At 59.3% G+C, this 24,869-nt stretch overlaps 3 protein-coding genes across 5 annotated transcripts in view; 2 read left to right on the top strand and 1 right to left on the bottom strand.

Annotated features, from left to right (window-relative positions):
• Positions 1–2,399, top strand: part of LOC111160626 (proline rich 12) — a 27,473-nt gene extending 25,074 nt beyond the window's left edge. Inside the window, 3 exon segments of the mRNA XM_022523849.1 lie at positions 650–796; positions 893–988; positions 1,419–2,399. Of these exon segments, the coding sequence (XP_022379557.1) occupies positions 650–796; positions 893–988; positions 1,419–1,565 (390 nt within the window). The 3' untranslated portion in view covers positions 1,566–2,399.
• Positions 2,400–6,177: 3,778 nt separating this feature from the next.
• LOC111160680 (RAS related) lies at positions 6,178–10,076 on the bottom strand. Its single transcript, XM_022523951.1, has 6 exons — positions 9,898–10,076; positions 7,866–7,953; positions 7,668–7,770; positions 7,477–7,585; positions 6,603–6,721; positions 6,178–6,529 (listed from the first exon to the last, which is right to left on the bottom strand). The coding sequence occupies exons 1-6, from the start codon at positions 10,048–10,050 to the stop codon at positions 6,445–6,447; spliced, it is 657 nt and encodes a 218-aa protein (XP_022379659.1). The 5' UTR covers positions 10,051–10,076; the 3' UTR covers positions 6,178–6,444.
• Positions 10,077–11,749: 1,673 nt separating this feature from the next.
• Positions 11,750–24,533, top strand: LOC111160693 (SR-related CTD associated factor 1). 3 transcript variants are annotated; one of them, XM_022523991.1, is made up of 11 exons: positions 11,750–11,770; positions 14,458–14,571; positions 14,824–14,881; positions 15,619–15,713; positions 16,040–16,140; positions 16,231–16,346; positions 18,896–21,733; positions 22,358–22,440; positions 22,671–22,889; positions 23,658–23,786; positions 24,097–24,533. In XM_022523991.1, exons 2-11 carry the CDS (start codon positions 14,464–14,466, stop codon positions 24,286–24,288), a joined length of 3,939 nt encoding a protein of 1,312 aa, XP_022379699.1. In that variant the 5' UTR covers positions 11,750–11,770; positions 14,458–14,463; the 3' UTR covers positions 24,289–24,533. The 3 variants fall into 3 exon arrangements, with proteins under 3 accessions (XP_022379699.1, XP_022379701.1, XP_022379700.1); XM_022523993.1 differs by lacking the exon at positions 11,750–11,770 and adding an exon at positions 11,979–12,233; XM_022523992.1 differs by lacking the exon at positions 11,750–11,770 and adding an exon at positions 12,261–13,391.
• The last annotated feature ends 336 nt before the right edge of the window (positions 24,534–24,869 follow it).

Below are 24,869 nucleotides of genomic sequence, written 5' to 3'. Positions count from 1 at the left end.
GAGAGAGCATCAGCGAGGAGAAGGTCAGAGGGAGAAGCAGACTCCCCATGGAGCTGGGAGCCCGATGTGGGACTCGATCCCGGGACCCCGGGATCATGACCTGAGCCGAAGGCAGTCGTCCAACCAACTGAGCCACCCAGGCGTCCCGGGATTCTGGATTTTAGACCGTGTCTCGAAATTCTGAGTAGGATGTTAGGCTGGGGCTGAGAATCCTGAGTAGAATTTTTTTTTTTTTAAGATTTTATTTATTTACTTGACAGAGATCACAAGTAGGCAGAGAGGCAGGCAGAGAGAGGAGAGGAAACAGGCTCCCCGCTGAGCAGAGAGCCCGACGCGGGGCTTGATCCTAGGACCCTGAGATCATGACCTGAGCCGAAGGCAGAGGCCTTAACCCACTGAACCACCCAGGAGCCCCCCTGAGTGGAATATTAGAGGTCTCCGAGAAGCTGGGCTCAGCCCCAAAGCTCAGTACAGGGTCACCAAATAGGCCTAAGCTCCTCTGTCCTTTGAGACACCCAGGATTCCTGAGGGTCTCCTGATCTGCAGCCCGAGGGAAACGGAGGCAGCTGAGAACTGAGTGGAACTGAGAGATGCATTTGGAGAGTGTGGGTCCAGGGGGACGTCCCACTGACTGCTCGGCTTCCCACAGGATGCCCTGCACACGTTCCCCCAGCTGCAAGTGGAGCAGAGCGGGGAGGGCTCCCCGGAGGAGGGGGCCGTGCGGCTGCGGCCGGCGGGGGAGCCGTACAACCGCAAGACGCTCAGCAAACTCAAGAGGAGTGTGGTCCGAGCCCAGGTGCGGCTGGGGGTGGGCGGCCGGTGCGGGCGCCTGGGGACAGGAGCTGCCCCGCACTGGGCAGTGGCGTGAGGCTTCTCCTCTCCGTCTGTCCAGGAATTCAAGGTGGAGCTGGACAAGTCGGGATACTACACGCTCTACCACTCCCTCCACCACTATAAGTACCATACTTTCCTGCGCTGCCGGGACCAGGTAAGCCCACCCGCTGTGCGCGGCGCCCTGGGATTCTGCCCCACGGGCTCTGCTCTGGACCCAGGGGTCCAGACACCAGCCCCCTCCTCCCTCAGACCCAGGAGTCCAGACCTCCAGCATCTCCTCCCTCAGACCTAGGAGTCCAGGCTCCCAGACTCCTCTTTCCGCAAACCCAGGAGGCTAGATCTCCAGCGCTTCCTCCCTGAGACCCAGGAGTCCAGGCCCCCAGCCCCCTCCTCCACCCTCAGACCCAGGAGTCCAGGCCCCCAGCCCATCCTCCCTGAGACCCAACCGTCCAGGCCCCCAGCCCCTCCTCCTCCAGACCCAGCCAGGGGTCTCGCTCCCAGCCCCCGTTTCCCTGGAGCCTTGATCGCTAGACCTCCAGGCCCCGGTGGCTGCCCGCCGCAGCTCCCTGTCTAACGCCCTGCAGACCCTGGCCATCGAGGGCGGCGCTGAGGACCTGGGCCAGGAGGAGGTGGTCCAGCAGTGCATGCGGAACCAGCCATGGCTGGAACAGCTCTTCGACTCCTTCAGCGACCTGCTGGCCCAAGCACAGGCCCACAGCCGCTGTGGGTGACCCCCGCCCAGCCTGGGGGAGCCACCTCTTCCACGAACGGAGAATTGGGACAGAACTGTGTCCTCAGGAGCTAAGCCCCTGGGCCCTGTTGCCAGGGAAGGGGGGGGGTCATCGGTCAGGGTGTGTCCATGCTGCCCCCACAGGGCAGGGTTCAAAGTTCGACTCCTCCCCTCTCCCACCCCCCCTCCACTCCCCGCCCAGCCCTCCCACTGTCCGGTGTACAGAGAAATTATTTATATATATGTATAAATGTCTATTTAGTAACGGTTTCCCTCCCCACCTTGCCCCAATCCTCTCTCCATGGCCACAGCCCCGCCCCCTCCACCTTGTACATAATGTATAGGAAAAGTCTATGTATGGTTGAGGGGGGCGGGGTGGCTTCAGAGAGCTGGGGGACCCCCCCCTCCTCCCAATCCCCCCCTCATAGGCCAAGATCTTTGCTAAAGGCCATTCCCTCCCCAGGGCATTCGGCATTGGGTGGGAGGGGGAAAACGCATCTTGTTAATTATTTTTAATCTTATTTATTGTACATACCTGGGGTGGGGGGGCTGGGGAGGTGGAGGGGGGAGAAGGGTCCCCTCCCTTTGGCCCTCCTGCTCCTTTTCTACTGCGATTGTCTGTGTCTGCCCCTCCCCCACCGCCCCATCCCCTTGTTGTCTGGATGTGGTTCTATTTTTTATCCGTCTCCTCTCCCCCCCCCTCCCCCCAACCCCTCTGCTCCTACCTCCCGACCACCCTTTGTCTCTTGCTCTTTCTTGGGCTTCTGTACAACTCAACTTGTATACACTGTGTACACACAACCAGCCAAACAAAAACCCAACAGCAAACACTTTATCAGCCAGCTGGAGTGCCTCTGTCCTGCGGCGTCTGGGGGGGGCCCAGGGGTGGCGGAGGCAGAAAGGGTCTGGAGCTGCAACGTGGCATCTCTGGAAGCCCCCGGAAGTGGCCAGGCTGGGGTCGTTGTATGCCTTACATCTCACTGTGTAAAATCAGCCACCACCGCCCCACCCCGAAATTTAGTGACCTAAAACAAGAAATGTCTAGGTAATACTGGGTGGTCCCCTCCCAGGGTCTGCTGTGAGGGTCCAGTCAAGTTAGCCAGAACAGCGGCCCTCCGGGGAGTGATTGGGGTCATAGGATCCGCTTTCCAGGTGGCTTACTTTGAGTTTTTTAAATATTCATTTGAGAGAGAGCGAGCACGAGAGGGGAGTGGGGGCAGAGGGAGAAGCAGACTCCAGAGCGGGGAACCCAATGCGGGACTCGATTCCAGGGCTCCAGGATCGTGACCCTAGCTGAAGGCAGAGGCCCAACCGCTCAACCGACAGCCACCCAGGTGCCTCAAGGTGGCTCCCTTTTAAGGTGTGTGGATCGGCTGCGGGCTGGAGGCTGCATTTCTGTGCTGTGGGGGCCTCGCCACGGGCACCTTGAGTGTCCCCACAACATGGCAACTGGCTTCCCCCAGAGCAGGGGATCCCAGAGAGAGAGCAGGAAAGAAGCCAGCAGAGTTTTCTGTCCTAACACAGCATTGGCTCCTGCATACTGCTCATGGACAAGGGGTCCTTGAACCCAGTACCTACTTGAAGGGAGTTTCAGCTCTGCTTTGAGAAGGAAAAGCGTAGGTACTTTTGGATGTGTTTTCAGACCGGTGTAGGCTGTGGCAGGTGTCAGGAGTTGGCCAGCTGCCTGGCAGTTGAGATGTGGATGGATTCCTGTGTGCTGGAGACCTGCTGCTCGAAGTGTGATTTGCTGCCCTTGGGAGTTCTGTCCATCCGTCCCCACCCCCAATAGCCCCCCCCCCCCCGCAATAGCTTGTAGAAATGTAGACTCTGGGGCTGATTCTCAGATGGGCTGAGTCAGAACCCACTTTTCAGTAATATCCCGGGAGGATTCTAATACTCAAGTTTGAGGAGCACCGTTCTAGAATAAGAGTTAACAATTTGGAAGTCAGCTGGAACCCAGCGTGGAGCAGTGAGTAAGCCGTTGGCATTTGAGAGCCGGGACCGTTGTCAAGAAGGGACTCTTGGTATTCTAGAACTCTGGCTTCAGCACCAGTGATGGCTTCAGCACCAATGATGGCTGGTCATCAGCCTGGTGTAAGATTTAAGGGTAGACCATCTGCATTCTAGATAGATTCCCTTCTTGGTGAAATTGAGAAGGAGCCCCGAGTGTTCTATGACCTTGGATATTGTCTAGACTATCACCAAGGTGAATGACTCCAGAGCCCTGGTTTTACAGTAACATTTAAGGGTCTTAATGGGAGAGTCAGTGATGGACCGTGGGCTTTTTAGAATTTATGGAGTTGGGAGAGGTGAGGATGGACCTTGGTGTCCTTGAACCATGGCCTGTAGCACAAGGCTCTGGGCTAGTACCTCTGATTGGAGCCAAAAATTTCCATGATCAGCGTTGCCTTGGATCAGCGCTCTCTATCAAAAGTGGGTGGGTTGTTCAGAAGACAGGCGGCAGGGCACTATCATCCCCTTGGTGGCAGGATAACCTTGTGGTTGGATTCTGGGATCCAGCTGCCCAGACTCGAATCGCAGCTCCAGCACTAACCAGGTGAGTTGGATACCAGCCCGTATCCCCAGCTTCGCCATTTGTAAAATGGGCTTTTGTCAAGGTGAAGGAAACCCAAATGTTTGACGCACTTGGTGCCCATTAAACTGTAACAAGAGGCCCCAAGAGGTTTGTTGGAGGTCCAAGAGATGGCAGAAGGAGGAGAGGGTGGCAAAGATGTTTAAAGAGAGACGTCAGAACCCTGAGAGGCTTTGAATCCTGGGCAGGGCCTGCCGGAGCACTGGGGAGGGTAGGAACAGGAGAGGCACGCGCACACCTAGGGAGATGCCAGCTAGGGCCACACCAGCCTCTTCACTGCTCCCTGAGGAGCTCAGGATAGCTGGTGCTCGGGAGCCATCCAGAAATGGCCTGCCAGTTGTCGTGTGGGTTTGTATGTGTGCCTTTTTCTGGGGGTGAGCAGTAGCTTCCGTCACCTCTGCAAAGCTCATTGTCGTCCTTAAAGAAGCAGGGTGTCCCGGGCAAGAACTTGGCACCGACGGACGGTGCAAAAAAAGACTAAGGCCCTCTGCCAAGGTGGCGGCGATGGCGGGGGGGGGGGGTAGCCAGGGAGGGAAGCCTTGGCATAGGACTCCCCTGATTCCCCAGAGTGCCTCACCTCTCTGGCTGGGGTTAGGGGGAGAGGTCAGAGCTCATCTGGAAAGTGATAGAACCCGTCCCCCCACCCCCATCCGTCCTGCAGGGGTTGGGCCCCTGGCAAGCAGAGGTCCTGGGGCTAGAGGGAGTGAACGTGCAACATAATACGTGGGAGCCACGCTTATTCCCAGGGCGGAAGGTTGAACACAGGCCAAGGATTCTGTGATAATGAAACCCGGAAGGGGATATTGAGCTAATCATTGTTCTGATCTGGAGTACAGAGGGACATTCATGGTTCTGGGGCAGAAGGAGAACAGTGGGGCCTCCGTCGCTGATACAGAGCACTTAGTATACTCCAAACGCTGTTCGTCTTCTGGGTCCAGATGGGTTCCTAAAGGCCTCCCGGAAGTAGTTCTGTGATCTCCCCTGTTCGACAGCTGAGAAGTCAGAGGGGCTGCTGGGGCCATCCTCTACCCTTGAACCAGGAAATGGGTTCTGGGGTGGGTGTGAGGGTTGCTGTTTGGAACCAAGGGTCAAGGGATCGAGTCCAAGCATGGCAGACGTTGGGGTAAGAGGAGTAGATCTTGGATTGGTGACAGTTACAAGTGGCGATCAAAGTTCCAAGGCATGGGGACAGAGGGTGAGGTTTCTGGCCTGCAGTGTTGACTCGGTGTTGGAGTTTAGGGACACCTGTCACGCTTGGGAGGTGGGCGAGGGGTGGTCTCCCTGTGGTACCAGCCTTCCAGGTTAGCAAATAGACTTAAGAGTTAGGGGTCCTGGGTGGAATTTGGAGGAATCCAAGAGTTCCCAGACAAGCTGGTTAGCAACTTTGGGGGAGGCCTGAAGATGACCCACACTTCAGCCCTTTCCAGGAGAGAGGCTCAGATGGAAAGTGTGTCTACACCGGCCACAAGTTGGATTAAGGGTTTGGACTCAGATATCAGCCCAACTGGGGACTTTCTGGAAATGAGAACTTGCCAGCCAGCTGCTTGGACACCATTCTGTCCACCTGTCCCTGCTCCCTCCTGTAGCCAAAAGGTCTTTCTCAATATATATTGGAGGTGGGACGGGACAGGCAGGGGTTGTAGCAGAGGCCAGTTTCCAAGATCCTGGAGCCTTCTGGAACACCACTACCCGGTAAATTTATATAGCCACATGTAGTTTCTGGCTAGCTTACTGAACAGTGCGGTTCTAGAACTTTTCAGGAAAGAAACAAAATTTTTTTGAGATGTTTATCCCCATCCCAGCAAAATGCCCACCCAAACACGAAAGGGCAGAATGGCCTTCATTGAAGGCGATGCAGAGGTCCAGCCACCTGGCTTGCCTTGGCTTGTTCTCTGCCCCCATCCCCCCCCCAGCCAAACAAAGGGTTCTAGATCTGATGGTGGTAGGTGGAGTGAGACTTTTACCTTTGTGCGCCATGAATTCACCCACCACCCCTTTTCCCTTCCCAAAAAGCACTTTCTGACATTGGCAGTGAAGTTTATTTCCCTGGGGGTGGAGAGGGGAGTTATATACAGCAGTGACCCGGATGCCCGGGAGCCCCTCACCCCAACAAGGGGCTTGGGTGGGGAAGGGAGGCATTGGCAGAAGGCACACAGTGGCGATGTCCCGGAGGAGGCCAGGAATTCCGGGTGAGGGTGTAGTGTATCCTGGGAAACCCAGGTGGGGAAACAGGCTCGGTGAAGGCAGCTGGTCCCGAGTGCTGGTCGCTCCTCTCACACCCCTGGGGCTACAGAAGGACGCAGGGACAGCCTCCATCTTTCTTCCTGGGGGCGCTGGGTGGGCTGGGCGGGAGCTCTTGTTCCTGGTACTTCCTGTGGGAAGAAGCTGGTAAGTCCGGGTCGCCGGGACTGGGGACAGGTACAACAGGAAAGGCGCTCTGCTTACCGGACAGCCCGCACCAGCTGCTCAAAGGCTTCGTCCACATTGAGGCGCAGCTTGGCCGAGGCCTCAAAGTAGGCCACGTGGTGGGAGGCACCAAAGGCAGAGGCTTCAGATCGGGGGACCTGGGAGGGGGACAGCAGGAGTCAGGTGTCTGCACTCAGGGTGGGGCCCAACTGTGGGAGGGAGGCAGAGATACACTACACGCTCTAACGGGGGTGCCATAGTGTGGGGGTCAAGGGAAGAGGAAAAGTTTCAAGGAGATCATGGGGAACGTGCTGAGAGGGCTCGGCTCCATTAAGTAAGGAGTCCGGGAAGGCTCTGTAGACATTTGCCCTTCTGAACATCAGCTGACAGAGTTCCTCCTGCGGAGAAGTCAGGGTGTCCCCTGCAGAGGCCGAGCAAAGCTCGGAAGCCTGGAAACCCCCAAAGGCTTAATCGGAAAGTTGAGTTCGGTGTGGAAATCACATTCTCTCTGTGTAGGAAGTGGTGAGAGCAGAGAAAGGGACAAGACATGGTGGGAATCAAGTGCCAAGTCCAAGAGTTGGAGTTCTTTCTGGGGGAGGGGGGGTGCCAAGGGAGGGCTATGAGCAGGGAAGGGGCAGGGGCAGTGGGGGGCCTGGAGGGAGGCTCACTGAGGTGGGGATGGAGCAGAGTTGGGGCAGGTCGACCTGCGGGTGCACTTGGTCCCATCCAACAGTTTTCTGGGAAGTCACGTGCAACACTGGGAACGCAGAAGATCCAATTTGGGGGCAACCCATGTAGTGATGAGTGTGACAACAGAGGGAGCGGGACCAGGGGAGCCAGAGGAGGGCGCCCAAAGGAGCCTCCCAGGTTGAGATGGGGACAGGGGTTGGAGGCAGTGGGGAGTGTCCCAGACCTGGCGCTGTGTCTCCAGATCTGCCTTGTTCCCAACCAACACGATGGGGAAATCATCTCGGTCCTTGACACGGAGGATCTGCGTGAAAAGCTTGCCCACCTCGTTGAAACTGCAGATGAAGCCAGAGGCGTGAGTTCTGGCCAGCTGCTGGGCCCCAGCCCGCCTTGCTCCGCACCCTCCACTCCCCTCACCTCTGCCGATCGTTAATGGCAAACACCAGCAGGAAGCCGTGTCCAGCGCGCATGTATTGCTCCCGCATGGCACCAAACTCCTCCTGGCCTGCTGTGTCCAGGACTGCAGACAGAGGGAGAGGGGCCACCGTGGGGATGAGGCTCCCAGGAGACCTCAGCCCCACCAACATCCCCCCACCCACTCCCCGCCGTCCTCACTGTCCAGCCGGGCTGGAACACCATCCACAGCACAGATCTTCGTATAGGAGTCTTCGATGGTTGGGTCATAGTCAGACACAAAGTAGGACTGGGGGGACAGGGAGAAGACATCATTACTGCGGTTCCTGCAGTGCCCCAGGAGAGATGACTTAACCCTATCGCTGGGTTCTGCCTCCCCCACCACTTCTTGTTGGATCCCTGCTCCCCTCTCTGTGGGTCTCTGTTCCTTCCTCCCACCCTACCTAGTCTCCTTTTTCCGAGTCTCTCCCGGTTTTCTCTCTCTGGTATAAAGTACATCTCCCACATGGTGATTATGTCCTAGCCGTGCAGTATTGATCAAATCACTTCCCCTCTCTGAACCTTAATTTCCTCATTTGGAAAATAAGGATAAAAATAAGACTATACTTAATCCAGCATTTGTGAGATTCGGGGGGAAATTCCTGCTAAGCATTTCACGTATGGCTTGGATCTAGTAGGTGCTCAGTTATTGGGAGATACTATTGCCCAGAATGTCTGCCTGTTTCTATCTCTCCCTCCTCCTCCTCCTCCTCCTCTTCGCTCTTTTTTTTCTCCTTCTTCCTCCTCCTCCCTCTCCCCCTCCTTCTCAGGCAGCTTCTAGTGTCTCCTCCCAGGGGAAGGTACAAGTTCCAATCCAGCTGCGGAGAAGCTGCCCGGCCCGGAGGCTGGGCCCCTCCCTTCCTGCCTGGGTCAGGCCAGCCTCCAGCCAGGCCTTTGGCCAGCTTTGGGTCCGCCCCTGGGTGCAAGGGGCTGGGGCCTTCTACTATATAGGCAGGGGCTCCCATGCAGGGCCTGGCTGGGGTCTCTTGAGGAGCCTGAGGCCCAGGACCCTCTGCGGTAGCATCTCAGAAAGGAAACACCTTTCTAAGGTTTCTCTAAGGTGGGAGGGTTTCCCTTGGGAATAGGCTGGAAATTTCCTGGGCAGTGGTGGATTTTCAGGAGAGAAGGGGTGATCTGGTAGCTCGGGGTCTGAGAGCTGCCTCCTGTCTTTTAGGGGAGGGGTGCTTGGTGAGGGCTTGGCCTGCAGGGTGGGTGCAGGGACCACGCCATGGGGGGATTACGAGTGTGTCTTCAGAACACATCTGGAGAAGTCTGGGGTGAGAGCTGGGGAGAGTCCCAAGGTGCAAATACATTTGGGAGGTTTGTCACAGAATATAGGTACACGTCTAGAGAATCTGAGACATCCCAAAATGCGTTTACAGGGTCAGAGAAACTCCCAAGAAGTGGGTCTTTCTGGGGGTGTCAAGAATCGGGGTTTCTTCAAGGAGGTGATCTGGGGGCTAGCCAAGGTTTCTGAGAGATGCTCAAGGAGTTAGAGTGGAAGAAAACTCAACATGGAGGAGTGGGTGGTTTTCCCTGGGGGAGGGGGAGGTCTGGGTCTGGTGGGGTGGGGGATCCCCGGAACAGGACGTGTAGTCATAAGAATTCTCTGGAATGGCCCAGGGGCAGGATCTTTCTGAAATCTCTTGGGTCTGAGGGTGCCTCTTCTCAGGACCAGATGGTACTGGATGGGCCCCAGGCAAACTCTGGGCACAATTTCTAGATTCTGGGGGAGCTTAGTATCTAGAGGAGGGTAATCTCCCAATTAGGCTTTGGGTGGCTCAGACGGGAAGCTGGGACCTGGGATCTGGGGGAGATGGGGCTCAGGGTAGGGGGAAGTGACACCTAGGGGTGGGGGCCTATGGGAGTGCTTATGGTCTATATGGGGTGACTTTTGGATTTAGGATGCTCCCAGGAGGTGCTCAAGGTCAAGTCCACAGGGAAGCGGGGTCTTGGGTACTGGGAGGAGGGTTGGGGGGGGGAGTCTCAGGATGCGAGTATAAGTCCCTTGTGTAGAGGGTGGAGGCCCTGGAGCTGGGGGGCTCAGGGTCACCATCTGAGGGGATTTTTTAAGATTAGAAGGTCTCATAGAAGGGTCTGAGTGATGGATCAAGGGGAAATCGGGGTCTCAGGGATCTCCCAAAGGGCTCAGTTCTAGGTCCCGGGGGCACCCCCCCGGGTGAGGGCCCACTACCTGGATGAACTGGATGGTCAGCGCGCTCTTGCCCACGCCGCCGCCGCCCACGACCACCAGCTTGTGTGTCTCGCTGGGTGGGGGGTCCCCGGGCCCCGGCCCCCCGCCCCGGGGCCGCCCCCGCCCTGTCCCGGACGCCGCCCCGCTGCTCATGTCGCCACCGCTGCTGCCGCCGCCGCTACCGCCTTGGGGGGAGCCGGGCGGGGCCTAGGGGCGGGCCCCGCTAATAAGGCTACTGCATAATCATGAGCTCCGGAGAGAAGGACTGGAGTCTCGGGACACTTAGGAGGTAAGGCCCGGGAAAAGGAGGAGCTATGCTAATAAGGGAGGGGGAAAGGCTTTCCTTGTGAAGGGGAATTCCGAATGGGGCGGGGATATGCTAACGTTAGGGCTAAACTCACCGGGAGCAGCGCCACGCGCTCTCTGCGGGCGGGCCGTCTGTGGGCGGGGCTATGCTAATACGAGTCCTCACACTTTCGGCGGACGGGTCGGGAAAATCGTTCGGGGAGGTGCTATGCAAATGAGGATCCCGGAGGCCTCGCTTTTCGGGCAACATCCCCTAGGCCTCGTTTTTAGTAGGCGGGGTTCGTCGACTCGCGCGCGGCCGTATATAGGCGCGCTCGAAGGAAGGAGCGGGTCTTGAAGGGAAGCTCCACCTCCGTCCTGGGATCCTAGCCAAACTTCCGACCCGGGCGTCTAAGCTGGACGCCGGAGTCTCCGCCCGCTAAGGGACCCAGGCTTCCGGTTCCCGGAGTCCCAGCCAAGCGGAAGACAGACTGGGAGGGGAGATGGGGCCCTGGAGGGGGACAGCGGGGTAACGGGACAGGGAGGGGCCGTGAGATCACTGCATTCCTAATCCCTGAGCCAGCTCGCCCAAACTGGGGTGGCTGGGTCATTGAAGGGCCTAGGGCCAGGCTTTGTGAGTCCTGAAGGAGGAAGATGAGGGCCCAGACTCCGGGGTCTCTCGGGGAGAATGAGACTGGAGTTCTGGACTCCTGGGTCCCGGGGAGTAGGGGATCAGGGAGTCTTTACTACTAGGTTCCGCAAAGGAGAGAGCTGGGGGCGTAGAGTCTTGGGTCCAGGGGTTGGGGGGGCCGGGTATTCAGATATCTGGATCTGAGGGAATCCGGATTGGGAACTCAAATACCTGTGTCTGTGTGAAGTACGAGTTTGAGACCAGGAATGGAAGGATGGAGGAAGGATGGGCATGAGGGCCCGACTTCTGGTTGTGAGGAAGGAGAGGTCGAACTCCCCAGTCCCAGGAAGGAGTAAAATGGGAGTCTGGACTCCTGCTGAGTGAGAGGAAATCGGAATTTGGACTTTTCCATCTTGAATGAGGAGGAGGTTGTAGGGTCGGGCTCCTCGGCTCTATATTTAGAGGGGACTTAGGAGACCCGGATATTCTGGGATCCCCAGAAGGTGGGCGGTGCAACTCCCAGCCAGCACCGCTTTTTTCTACCGTCCACTTTTCGGAACTACAATTCCCTTGCAGCAACCCTGCTCAGGGCCCCACGTCACTTCCTGTTCCGCAGCTCTTTCCGCGCGCGCGCAGGGCACCGTGGGGCCTTGTCGCGGGCTACCGCAACCCCGCCCCCTTCACCTCTCACTTCCCTGCTGTCCCCGCGCGACGGAGGCGACGCGCGGACTACGCCTCCCGGCGTTCGTCGCGCGCGCCCCTGCCTGTGTGCCCCACTGACTTCTGGGAAACTGAGTCCGGAGTCTTCCCACCAGCCTTCACGGCACCGTGCTCGGTACTTGAAGTCCCGGCAAGCTCGGCGGCGTTTTAGCTCCGCCCCTCTCCTCCCTCTGCTCGCGAGCCCCCCCAGCCCGCCCCGCCCCGCGCCGGGGCCGGAGCCGCAGCCCGAGCGGCGGGGTAAGATGGCGGCGGCAGTCTGGGCCGCGGGGCTCGGGCCTATCGGGGTGGGCGGGGCGGAGTCGGGTCCCTAGTGGTCCTGGGGTCCTCCCCACACGCCGCGGGGCCTGGAGGACTTAGCGGGGCGGCCTCGGGCCCGGCAGCGGCGGCGGAACCTGGTGCCGAGCGGGGGGCCTTCTCAAGGCCCCGGGACGCGTCTGTGGGTTCCGGGGGGCATCTACGGGGCGTCCCCGTGAGGACTGGGGACGTCCACCGGGCTGGACCGGGACTGGAGCCTGCTCTCCATCACCTAGCTGGCGTGGGTCATTTCTGTAGGCACTGCTGATCGTCTTTATGGGCTGACCAGAGGTTAGGGTCTGTTTATAGGGTTCTGGGGCCATCTTGAGATCTTGAGATATGTCCCAGGGTGAAGGAGGTCTGCAAGAGCTGAGGAGTATCTGCAGAGCTATCTATAGCGCCCGGGGTATGTCTGTTAGGGCTGGGAGTGTCTGCATGAGCTGACTTGAGGATGCGGCTCACCTACATGGGTCTGGGGCCATTTACCGGGCCTGAGAGAACTGTTGGAGGGCCAGGAAGTCTTTTAGGGCCACCCAGACGGGTGGGGTATACCCACCAAGGGAGGGAGGCAAATACTGAGGTGTGGTGTGAGGCCTGGATGGGTCTCTAACCTCTGAAGAGTGTCTAATCTGGGTGACAGGAGGCTGGGGGCAGTTAGAAGGACCTGGAACCATCTAGTTGGCTTTCAGTGTGACTGCAAGAGTGCAGTCTTTATGCCTGGAGCAAATTCGAATGCCTTTTGAGGCTGTATAATCGCGTGGAGAACAAGACAAAGGAGAGTATTGGAAAATTTGCCCAGCTCAAATGTACTTGCACTTTATAATGTAATTCAAATGAAAAAATGTTTTTAAATTCTGCATTGCCCTGGAGCTATAGAGATTAGAATTAGTCCACATTAGTGTGGGGAAGTCTGTAGGATCACCTAGATTCATTTAGTGTAATGCTTTTCAAACTCTTTTGACCTTGATCTACAGTAAGAAGTACATTTTTTGTTGAGACCCATTGCATATTCCCCTATGTGTTGAATACCAAAGTCCCATTAATTCATATTTCCACTTAACACCCTGCGATGTACTGTGAAGATTTTTCTCCTGCGTTCAATTTATTTATTTTTTTTATAACAATCTATTCGTGAACCACTATACTCCTATCATACTGTAGTTTGGGAAACACTGACCTAGAGGGACTTAGCAATGTCTGCAGAATGTGTTTTCATGTTGAAAAGATCTAAAGAGCCCTGGGTGTGTCTGCAAAGCCCAGGGCACGTCCACATGGGCAAGGGATCATCTTCATACGCCGCAGAGGGCTTGGAGATCTGTGTGTCTGTACTCAGCAGGTCTCAATTAGGCTTCTGTTATGTGACAGTCACTGTTCGGCGTAGCAGGTGCTTCCCCCAGAGGTGCTGGAGAGCAGCTCCAGGGCTGGGAACTGTCCACAGGGGTTTATAGGCAGGACATGTTAGTGGGAGTTAGGGAAGGAGCTCCAGGCTCATTGCTGGGAGCTTTGGCTTAGCTTGGAAATCTGTGGTGGAAGAGAGACCTGGACCTGGGTGTTTGCTTTGCAGGTATGCGGCTGGGAGAGTGGCAGAGATAAACCTGGGCCTCTGGAGGCTAATAATGCTAATTATTGTTACTTTGTATTGAACGCTTGGGCTGTGCTGACTCTGTGGCAGAAGTCAGTCCACTTTGAATTCTCACAGGCCTTCTTGGACCTAGATACTCCTGTTGTGCCCATTTCCAGATAAGCACAATGAGTCGGGGTGGGGGCCAGTTTACGGGTTTCAAAGCTTTCTGGGAACTCAGACTGGATATTGTTTTCAAAGTAGCAGATTTGATGGTTACAGGGAAGCCAGCAGCTGAAATAGTCATGCTTTCTGAAGTCCTAATCCAGACACCCACCAGTGCGAGGGATCATCTCTCTGCTTTAGTATAGTCTAAGAATTTCTGTGACGTCACGAAAGCTTGAGCCATGCTTTCATCCAGTGGGCACATAGGCCTTAGGTGGATGCCCTCTGTGGGGTCAGGTGGACAGCCTGCCTTTCTGAAAGCAGTGTTTTCAGTTCAGTACTGGTTTTGTACATTGCTCTATTGCATTTCCATCTTTTGCACATAAATACAACTTTTTGGTTCTGCGCCATCGAGGAGAGTTGATGCTGTAGGAAGTGGTGTGGTATTTGAGGTACACCCAGCCCACTGGTGCATGTCTCAGTTTGGGAAAGGAGGGTTTAGGAGACTATGGAACACGGTATTTGAAATCACAACTCAACCAAAAAAAAAATCTTGGCGTTGGGTTGGGTCTTAGGAGGGTGGGCAGTGAGGTCTTGGCACTTGGTGGGCACTTGGGAGAGCCGTGTTGAAACGGGAGGCTGGGAAGGCCTCCCTTCCACGAAGGGGGGCAGCTGGGATCCAGGCAAGGGAAGAGAGCCCACTCGGGCCCCTCCGATGGCTGCACTGGTCGTGGGGCTCACCCAAGGACTGGAGTGCAGCGGTAGAAGGGAAGGATGCCAGAGAGGTTGCTGAGCAAAGCAACGTTTGAGGCCCTTGAGGTCTTTGCATCCATTTCCTGCTCCTCCCGGAAGACCGCCCTGCGCCCTGGTCTCCACTCCAAACTGTCACCCTCTCAACCACCAGGTGACCATGGAGGAAGAAGATGAGTCCCGAGGGAAGACAGAGGAGTCGGGCGAGGATCGGGGCGATGGTCCACCGGACAGAGACCCCACACTTTCTCCTTCTGCCTTTATCCTGGTAAGGCTGCTAGACACCCAGGGCCAAGGCAGGCAGGGATGGGCTGCAAGTTCAGATTTCAGGGCCCAACACCTGGGCCCTGGTGGGGAGGAGGGGCTGGGGGCCTGGACTCTTGGCTCCTCTGACGGGTTTGGATTTGGCTATAGGGGTGTCTGGAATGGCTGTCTCCCAGGAGCAGAGCTTGTGATCATTTGCACGAGTCCCCTGACTGCCCTTTCTTTCCATCCCCTTCACCCTCCACCTTTTCTCTAGCGGGCCATTCAGCAGGCTGTGGGAAGTTCCCTGCAGGGGGATCTGCCAAATGATAAAGGTATGATGGGCTCTGGTTCCTCTTAGCCTCCTGTCCCATCTCTGTGTTCTTTACCCTAATTTCATTCATAACCACTCTTCTGAGGCCTCCTGGGTACCACTCTCATGCTGGCACAGGGAGCCAAAAGATGGGTCAGACTCCACGGCTGCCTCGGAAGGGCTGCCAGTCTGATGGAGGGGAGACACCATCATGGGGGCGGAAGTAGCCCGAGGCACTGTGGGAGGGCAGGAGGAGGCCCAGTGGGGGAGGAGATGGGGTCTGGGAAGGCTTCCTAGAGGGGGGATACAGGGGAACTGGGTCTCTAAGGATGTATTAGAGTGGTCCAGTAAAGAGGGAAGCCTGGTAGGCAGAGGCAGCCAGCGGGCGCACAGCACTGGGCCACCTTGCAGGACTGCGTCGTCGTTTTCTGGGGCTGGTGGGCACGGGGGTGTGAGCAGGAGGCAAGGCAGGGGAGCTCCTTGGGGACTGGGCCCTAGCAAGGCTCTAAAGGCACAGTGCCTTGTCTGGACATCATCCTGAGGGCAGCTAGGAGGACAGAGGGGTGAGAGTGCTGGCGCCTCAGAATGGTGTTGGGGATGTCCTTCCGGGACCCGAGCTGGGGCATGGTGGAAGGAGGCAGGGAGAGCTGGCAGGTCCTTGGTTCCCTTGGCAAGAGCTAGGGCAGGCTCCCCTTTCCTCTGCCCCACAGAGTCTGTGTCTAGTCCCGTTTCCAATCCCCCATGCAAATCTCTCTCCAGATGGCTCCCGGTGTCATGGCCTTCGATGGAGGCGCTGCCGGAGCCCACGGTCAGAGCCCCGTTCCCAGGAGTCAGGGGGGACTGACACGGCTACTGTGAGTAAGAACAGGGGGCTGGGGGCCCAGACTTGGGGAGGGTTGGGGGGGCTAGGTCACCGGGGTCTGGATCCTGGCATTGGGTTTGGGGACCCAGACTCCTAGGGCTGAAGTCGATCAGTGGTGTTGGAGGGGCTGGGGACGTCATCTGTGGGGGTGAGCCTTGGGTCCTGGAGGCAAGTCAGGGTGAGGGAATTGGTTAGATCCCAGCATTTTCTTGGAGTTTCAGATGTTTGGGTTCCTGAGAATTTAGGGGCTGGGGAAAGGGGGTTTGTGGGTCCTCACATGAGCAGATACAGGACGGAGCCCCTCCTGGCCTATTCCAGGTGTTGGACATGGCTGCAGACAGCTTCCTCGCGGGGCTGGTGAGTGTTCTGGATCCCCCAGATACCTGGGTTCCCAGCCACCTGGACCTGCGGCCTGGCGAGTGAGTAGTTGGGCAGCTGGAGTGGGAGAGGCCTTTGGCGTGGGAGCTGGAAGCTTCTCTTGGGCTCATTCACCTCCTTCTGCCCTGCAGAAGCGAGGACATGCTGGAGCTGGTGGCCGAGGTCCGAATCGGGGACAGGGATCCGATCCCTCTGCCCGTGCCTAGCCTGCTGCCCCGTCTCAGGGCCTGGAGGACAGGCAAAACGGGTATGTGGGGCCAGGGCGGAGCTGAGGAGGAGGCCTCAGAGTTGTGCGGGAGTCTGCTGTCATTGGTAGTAATAGTAGTGATCGTGTCACTTGGACAAAACCTTTAAGCCTTTGCCTGTTAGACCAAAATAAAGGCTGTGTGTGCCGACAGACACACGGAAAGCAATCGCTGATGTGATCGCTAGCATGTAGGAGTTGTTAGCTCGTGTGAGTGCTCAGCGTCCCAGGCTCCACGAGGCAGTGGAGCTGCAGTGAGAATTCATCTCCCTGGGAGCGGGAGGCCCTTAACTCTTAGTTTCTGATTCAGTGGGTTTGGGGTGGGGCCTGGGAGTTTGCGTTTCTAACTAGTTCTTCAGGGCTGCTGCTGCTGCTGGCCCCCAGGGCCCTGGTGGGAAGCCCAGGTTTTGACTTCCCTTCTGCATGGATGTCTGCAGTTGGGAGGGGTGGAGAAGAGAGGAAGGCTCAGTCAGCTCAGGCGCAGCACGAGGGCAGCTAGGGGTGCTGTTCGGCAGCTGACCCTGGGCCCCCACCTGGCCTAGTTTGTTTCCTTTGATCTTTTTTTACAGCTGTGCGTTGACTTGGCTATTAGGCTCAGGGAACGTGATACCTAGGGCCCACCACACTCTTGGGGGCCCACAAGAATATGTTCATTTCTTTTCAAATTAGAAGCCATAGAGGATAAATAAAGGGGCATGGCAGTGTTCTAATAAAACTTTATTGACAAAAGCAGATGACCTTGGGATTTGGCCCCAGGCATTCAGTGTTCAGTGTCGTAGATGTATCTGGAACCTGAGAGCTGTTTTGCTGGGGGGTGGGGATGCTGGGGTTATGATTTATTTTCTTGTTATGGGTGGTTTTCTTCCTCCATTTGGAAATTATTAAGAATTTAGGGGGAAAAAAACTCGCCCTTAATCCTACGTCATATAAAAATTATATAAAGAAGCGGCTGTCTTGCAGTTCCAGACCGCTCGGGCCTGTGGATTCCTCTATACCTCTGGGCGTAGTAATAATTCGTAAGCAGGGTAGCAAGAGCTCATGCTCACCGGGTCCTTGCGGGTTCGGTCCCCATAGCTGCTCGTCCGGTCCCCTCTTCCTCGTGAGGTGTGAATGCTATCATCACCATCCTTCTCTGCTTTCGTTTCTTTCCTTTTTTCCTTTTTCTCTTTCTTTCTTAGATTTATTTATGTATTTTAGAGGGGTGGGGAGGGCAGAGGGAGAGAGAGAATCTCAAGCAGGCTCCCTGCCAAGCACGGAGCCTGACGGGGCTTGATCTCATGATGCTGAGATCATGACCTGAGCCGAAATCAAGAACTGCACCACCCGGGCGTCCCCTCTTGCTTTATCTTCTTCCTCAGCCCTCAGTAGCTGGCTCTCAAGGAGCCCTCTGTGGCTCCTTGAGATTTCTCGCCCTGCTCGACGTGAGCTCCTTGAAGGCAGGGACTTTGTCTCTTGTGCTCACTCTTCTATTCCTAGTACCCCAGACCGCCCTTGGCACAAGATAGGTGATCAGTAAAAATGTCCTGAATGAATGAGTGGACCCCACTGTAGAGATGAGGAAACCGAGGCACGCAGCAGTTGAAGTCCTTGTCCTTGGTCGTGTCATGGGTGAGGGCTTAGAGCCTGGGATCGGGTTGAGAGGTAGCTCTGGGACTGCCCTCGTGAGCCCTGGCTATCGTGGCACTGTCCACCGGACCATGCTGGCATCCTGGCCGTTGCAGCGCCCTGTAGTATGTGGTTGAGAGGGGAGGTTGAGGGCACCCCAGTGTGTGTGTCTGGAGGTGCGGCCCTGGTCCGTTGTCTCCACGTGGGATTTATGGCCCTGAGACCCTGTCTTCAGAAAGCATGGCCTCGGGAGGCAGCGATGGTGGCGCAGGAAAGCACGATGCCGGTTGGTAGGAGGGGCGGACCCTGGTTGTTCCTGTCGCTTGTCAGCCCCTTGGATGGGGCTCGTCACAGAGTGACGTGCATGGGGCGAGGACTCCAGCGGCCAGGGCTCCCCAGCTCTGCCCTTTCCTGGCTCTCGAGAGGGAGTTATCACCTTTGCAGCCGCAGGCGATTCCCTCCATGAAGCAGGATAAATTTCTCCCAGAGGCAGCCAGAGTGTCAGGCCAGAGCTCGGCCTCAAAGGTGGTTTTAGGTTCAAATCCCAGCTGCCCCGCTCTGGCCCTTGTCTTCTGTGGTAACACTGGTCATGGGCTTCTTGGGCTGCCGGCCAGGGGACGTCTCAGGATATGGGAGTGCAGGCTCGGTGGCCGCACTGACCGAGTCCACACCCAGCTTCTCCCCGCTGTGGGCCCTTCGGGAAGATACTGCAGCTCCCTGAGCCTCAGTGTCCTCCAGTAAGGACGTAGTGTCCGTGGTGTGGAGTTGTGGGAATGTGCTGTGAGTCTGGCCGAGTAAAGCGCTGAGAGCTGCGTCTGCTGGAGCCCTGAGGGCCGCCGGAGGAGGGCAGTGGCTGGGGTGCCGTCCTGCCCGTGGGCGCTATGCAGGACACCGGGAGGAAGGTGTGCACCTGACCGTGGTTCTCCGTCTCCACTGTTTCTTTGCAGTTTCTCCACAGCCCCACTCTTCTCGCCCCTCCTGTGCCCGCCACCTCCTCACCTTGGGCACCGGAGATGGGGGCCCAGCCCCTCCCCCTGCTCCCTCCTCTGCGTCCTCCTCCCCCTCCCCCTCCCCTTCATCTTCCTCCCCCTCCCCTCCCCCACCTCCCCCACCCCCAGCACCACCGGCGCCACCTGCCCCCCGATTCGACATCTATGACCCCTTCCACCCCACCGATGAGGCCTATTCCCCACCGCCTGCTCCGGAGCAGAAGTATGACCCCTTTGAGCCCACTGGCTCCAACCCCAGCTCATCCGCGGGGACACCCTCGCCTGAGGAAGAGGAGGAGGAGGAGGAGGAAGAGGAGGAGGAAGAGGAAGAGGAGGAAGAAGAGGAGGAGGAAGGCTTGTCTCAGAGCATCAGCCGCATCTCGGAGACCCTGGCGGGCATCTATGATGACAACAGCCTGAGCCAGGACTTCCCAGGTGATGAGAGCCCCCGCCCGGACCCCCAGCCCCCACAGCCAACGCCAGCCCCCGGAACGCCGCCCCAGGTAGACTCCACCCGGGTGGATGGAGCCAGCCGCAGGCGCGTCTTCGTGGTAGGGACCGAGGCAGAGGCCTGTCGGGAAGGCAAGGTCTCCGTGGAGGTGGTGACAGCCGGTGGAGCCGTCATCCCGCCAACCCTGCTGCCACCCGGCGACTCAGAGATTGAGGAGGGCGAGATCGTCCAGCCTGAGGAGGAGCCCCGGGTGGCGGTGTCCCTGTTTCGGCCCAGCGGCGGCCGGGCAGCGCGCCCCCCTCCTGCGGCCGCGGCACCCCCCGCGGCCCAGCCCCCGCCCCCGCCCCCCGCTCCCCGGGCCCCGGAGGGGGACGACTTCTTGTCTCTGCACGCCGAGTCGGACGGCGAGGGCGCCCTGCAGGTGGACCTAGGGGAGCCGGCTCCCGCCCCGCCGGCCGCCGACACGCGCTGGGGCGGCCTGGACCTGCGCCGCAAGATCCTGACGCAGCGGCGGGAGCGCTACCGGCAGCGCTCGCCCTCCCCCGCCGCCACCCCTGCGGCTGCCACCGCCCCCGCCGGGCCCCCCACCCGCAAGAAGTCGCGGCGGGAGCGAAAGCGGAGCGGCGGCGAGGCCAAGGAGGCCGCCTCGTCCTCGTCGGGCGCGGCGCCCGCCCCACCGGCCCCGGCCTCCCCCTGGGACTCCAAGAAGCACCGCTCCCGGGACCGCAAGCCGGGCTCGCACGCCTCGTCGTCCGCCCGCCGCCGCTCCCGCTCCGCCCGCCGCCGCTCACGCAGCACCGACCGCCGCCGCGGGGGCAGCCGCAGGTCTCGGTCCCGGGAAAAGCGGCGGCGGCGGCGGCGCTCGGCCTCCCCGCCCCCTGCCACCTCCTCCTCCTCCTCGTCCAGGCGCGAGCGGCACCGCGGCAAGCACCGAGACGGCGGCGGCAGCAAGAAGAAGAAGAAGCGCTCGCGGTCCCGGGGCGAGAAGCGCTCTGGGGACAGCGAAAAGGCCCCGGTGCCCACCCAGCCGCCCTCCGGCTCCAGCTCCTTGGGCGGAGAGCGCGACAGCCGCCGCCGGGGAGCTGTGCCACCCTCCATCCAGGACCTCACGGACCACGATCTCTTCGCCATCAAGCGGACCATCACCGTGGGCCGGCCTGACAAGCCCGACCCCCGTGGCCCCTCACCGGCCCCGGCCTCGTCGCCCAAGCGAGAGGTCCTGTACGACTCGGAGGGACTGAGCGCTGAGGAGCGGGGTGGCAAGAGCAGCGAGAAGGACCGGCGCCGCTCCGGGGCTGCCTCCTCCTCCTCTTCCTCCCGGGAGAAGGGATCACGGCGGAAGGCACTGGATGGGGGGGATCGGGACCGGGACAGGGACAGAGATAGGGACAGGGACAGGTCATCCAAGAAGGTTCGGCCTCCCAAGGAGTCAGCGGCCTCCTCGGGGCCCCCACCAAAGCCACCGGTCAGCAGTGGCTCGGGCTCATCCTCCTCCTCGTGCTCCTCTTCCTCCCGGAAGGTGAAGCTGCAGTCCAAGGTGGCAGTGCTGATCCGCGAAGGCGTCAGCAGTACCACGCCTGCCAAGGAGGCCGCGTCAGCCGGCCTGGGCTCCATCGGGGTCAAGTTCAGCCGAGACCGGGAGAGCCGCTCCCCCTTCCTCAAGCCCGATGAGCGGGCCCCCACCGAGGTGGCCAAAGCAGCTCCGGGCAGCACCAAGCCCAAAAAGACCAAGGTCAAGGCCAAGGCTGGGGCCAAGAAAGCCAAGGGGACCAAGGGAAAGACCAAGCCATCCAAGACCAGGAAAAAGATCCGCAGCGGGGGCAGCAGCGGGGGCAGCGGTGGCCCCGTGATGCTAAAGAAGTCCAAGGCGGACAGCTGCAGCCAGGCAGCGGGGGCCAAGGGGGTGGAGGAGACCTCCTGGTCCGGGGAAGAACGGGCAGCCAAGGCCCCCAGCACCCCGCCCCCTAAGGCAGCCCCTCCGCCCCCTGCGCTCACACCGGACTCGCAGACCGTGGATAGCAGCTGCAAGACGCCCGAGGTCTCCTTCCTTCCCGAAGAGGCCGCCGAGGAGGCTGGAGTCCGAGGTGGGGCTGAAGAGGAGGAGGAGGAGGAGGAAGAGGAGGAGGAGGAGGAGGAGGAGGAGGAACAGCAGCCTGCCACCACCACAGCCACCAGCACGGCTGCAGCTGCCCCAAGCACTGCCCCTAGCGCGGGGTCCACGGCCGGTGACTCGGGGGCGGAGGACGGGCCAGCCACCCGTGTCTCCCAGCTGCCCACGCTGCCCCCGCCCATGCCCTGGAACCTGCCTGCTGGTGTGGACTGCACCACCAGCGGCGTCCTGGCCCGTGAGTGTGCCCTGGGGCTGGGGGGTGCAGACAGGACTGAGAGGTGGAGGTCCTAGGGGGTCAGACTCGGGAGGCAGTGGGGATGCCCTGGAAGGGGTTGGTGCGCAGTGTCCCAGACAGTGAGGGGCTGGGGTGGGTGAGGGCTCGATCAGGGTCTGTCCGGAAGGCTCACTGATGTCTGGGTATGCTGGAAGAGAGCAGGCGGGTGAGCGCGGGGCGGTCAGCCTGGCGCAGACCGGGGGCTGCCTGCAAGTGGCCTGGGATAGGTGTGGAGGGACCAGAGAGAAGACGGGGGTGGGGGGCAGCAGTGTCCCTCGGGGGATGGCGATATGCCACAGGGGGCTTGAGACGGAATCTCGCCTCTGCCACCACCTTGTCCCCAAGTAACCTGGCCATATTGCCCCCGACCACACGCGTACCTTAAGTCCTAAGTAAGAACAGGGTGGGGGGGTGCGGAGTGGCTCTCTCAGGGGCCGAGGCCCCCTTTTCCCAGCTCTGAGCCCGAGACCCATGGCCTCTCTAGGGGTCCGGGTGGGAGGGGGCAGCAGGTGGCCAGGTGTCGCTCACCGGCCCCTCTTGTGTCAACTCCTGATGTCCTTGTCCTCGACTGTCTGCCCCTTGCAGTGACTGCACTTCTCTTCAAGATGGAAGAAGCCAATCTGGCGAGCCGAGCAAAGGCCCAGGAACTGATCCAGGCCACCAACCAGGTGGGCTCCCCTGGGGAAGAGTCCCCACAGTCCCTTCTCTTGTGCCCTGACTCTGGTCAGGAGAGGAACTGCACTTCCCAGCGGGCCTTCGGACAAGGAAGGGATTGGCCAGAAGAGGAGCCTCTGGCCCCTGGGACTATTGGGAAGCCAGGGTGGGAATGATGGGGGTGCGTGGTCCCTCTTCCCCTTCCCCTCCCTTTGTTCATGTTCTCTCCAACCTCTTCCCACAGATCCTCAGCCACCGAAAGCCGCCCTCTAGTCTTGGGGTGACCCCAGCCCCTGTGCCCACCTCTCTGGGGCTGCCCCCTGGTCCCTCTAGCTACCTGCTCCCTGGCAGCCTCCCCCTGGGGGGCTGCGGCTCGACCCCTCCCACTCCCACCGGGCTGGCTGCAGCGTCTGACAAGCGAGAGGGCAGCAGCAGCTCCGAGGGACGGGGAGACACAGACAAGGTGAGCTGGGCTTGGGGGCGGTGGGTGGCTGGTGGCAGCTTTGCAGAGAATGGGAATGGATGCTGAGACACAGGGGCCCAAGGAGGACAGGAGACTGATGCCCACAGGCGGGAACTTAGATCATACCAAAGTCATTAAAATGTAAGGAGCTCGGCTTTCCCTCACATGGATGAGTGGGAGATGGGCGCTGGGTAGATTTTTCCCCCATTATGTGCGCACGGAGAGGGTGAGGGAGGTACAAAAGCACGACGACGTAAACACACCCACGTGCCGACACGCGTCCGGACGACTGTGTACTTTGTGGTCACTCGTGTCCCTCCTTCCCTCCCCATCCTTCCGTGTGAGAGGAGGATGGTTTAAGAAAGGAAAGTCAGGCATCTGTTGGAGGGCAGGAGTGGGTGCCAGGCAGATTCGGACAGGTTTTTCCTCAGCTGCACTTGGCTCCTGCTCGGGGGGCCTCAGGGCGGTTTTCCTTCTGGTCATGTCTGCTTGTTTTCCATCCTGGTCCGACAGCCCGTGGCCCACCTCTCATTTCATGTCCATTTTGTGCGGGCAGTGGACGTGTGGGTCCTGGTCCAGGGCCACTGGGAGGGCCCGGGATCCGGCCTGGCGGAGGCCCAGCCTGGCCTGCGGTCGGGGGTGACGGCAGCGAGGGGAGTGCAGGGCTGAGGCTGAGCCAGCAGGCAGGGGAGGGGAGGCTGGGGCTTCCACAGGAACTCATTTGGCCTCTGCTGTCCTTTCTTCCTGCTCTGTCCCCGCCTCTGCCAGTATTTGAAGAAACTGCACACGCAGGAGCGAGCAGTGGAGGAGGTGAAGCTGGCCATCAAGCCGTACTATCAGAAGAAGGACATCACCAAGGAGGAGTACAAGGACATCCTGCGGAAGGCTGTCCACAAGGTGGGGCCCGGAGGCGAACAGGTACACCAAGGTGGGGAGAGGAGGAGGAGGAGGAGAGGCGGACACGCGCAGACAGATGTTACCCAGACGGGGAGCTGGGAGGGGTGCGTCTGTCCGGAAGGTGAGGAGAGGGATGGGATTTGCTCAAGCCCGCCAGGGCCTGGCCTGCTGGTGGCAGGGAGGCAGGTAGGGGTGTTAGCCTGGAACTGGGGGGAGCAGCTCCCATCCTAGTTGCCAGCTGTGCTCAGCAGTCCAGGTGGCAGGGACCCCAGTGGTCTGGTAGTGACCACAGCTGCCCCTCACTGCCTAGATCTGCCACAGCAAAAGCGGGGAGATCAACCCGGTGAAGGTGAGCAACTTGGTGCGGGCCTACGTCCAGCGCTACCGCTACTTTCGCAAGCACGGCCGCAAGCCAGGCGACCCCCCCGGGCCCCCGAGGCCGCCCAAGGAGCCCGGGCCCCCTGACAAGGGTGGCCCAGGCCTGCCCTTGCCCCCTCTCTGAGACCCTCAGCCACCCCTTCCCTCCTTCGCCTCTTTGGAATTCTGGACGTATTTATGGCTCCACCTCCCCACTTCCCTCCCCCCATCAGTGGGATGACTGGGGGAGGGTTGCTGCAGGGAAGAGGAGAGCCCCCTGCCCCGCCCTGCCCTGTGCCCCTTGCCCCCAAGCCTGTCCCCATCGCCCCTCCCTTCTGTTTGTGTCCCTCCCCCAATTTCATTAAAGATTTCATGAAATGTTAGCCCCAAGCCCCATGATTTCAGCCCTTTCTTTTCAGAGACCAGTCTGGGAAAGGGCTGGGAGAAGATACTCAGGTGGTCTGGCCTATGCCCGAGGGTGGCTAGCCGGGTGTAACTCAGGCAGAGTGCATTCGCCTCTCTGGGCCTCAGTGTCCTGATCTTTGACGTGGGTGTTGGAAGGAGGAAGACCCAGGCAAATGAAGTACTTCTCGCACCCCTGGTACATAGTCAGCCGCTACTTTTTTTTTTTTTTCTTTTTTAAATTTATTTGACAGAGAGAGAGATCACAAGTAGGCAGAGAGGCAGGCAGAGAGAGAGAGGGAAGCAGACTCCCTGCTGAGCAGA

The sequence above is a fragment of the Enhydra lutris genome, unplaced genomic scaffold, assembly GCF_002288905.1.
Source record: "Enhydra lutris kenyoni isolate GAN:26980312 unplaced genomic scaffold, ASM228890v2 scaffoldscaffold77, whole genome shotgun sequence".
Classification (NCBI taxonomy): domain Eukaryota; kingdom Metazoa; phylum Chordata; class Mammalia; order Carnivora; family Mustelidae; genus Enhydra; species Enhydra lutris.
The sequence above is the reverse complement of the archived record's forward strand: the minus strand, read 5'-3'. Positions and strand labels throughout refer to the sequence as shown.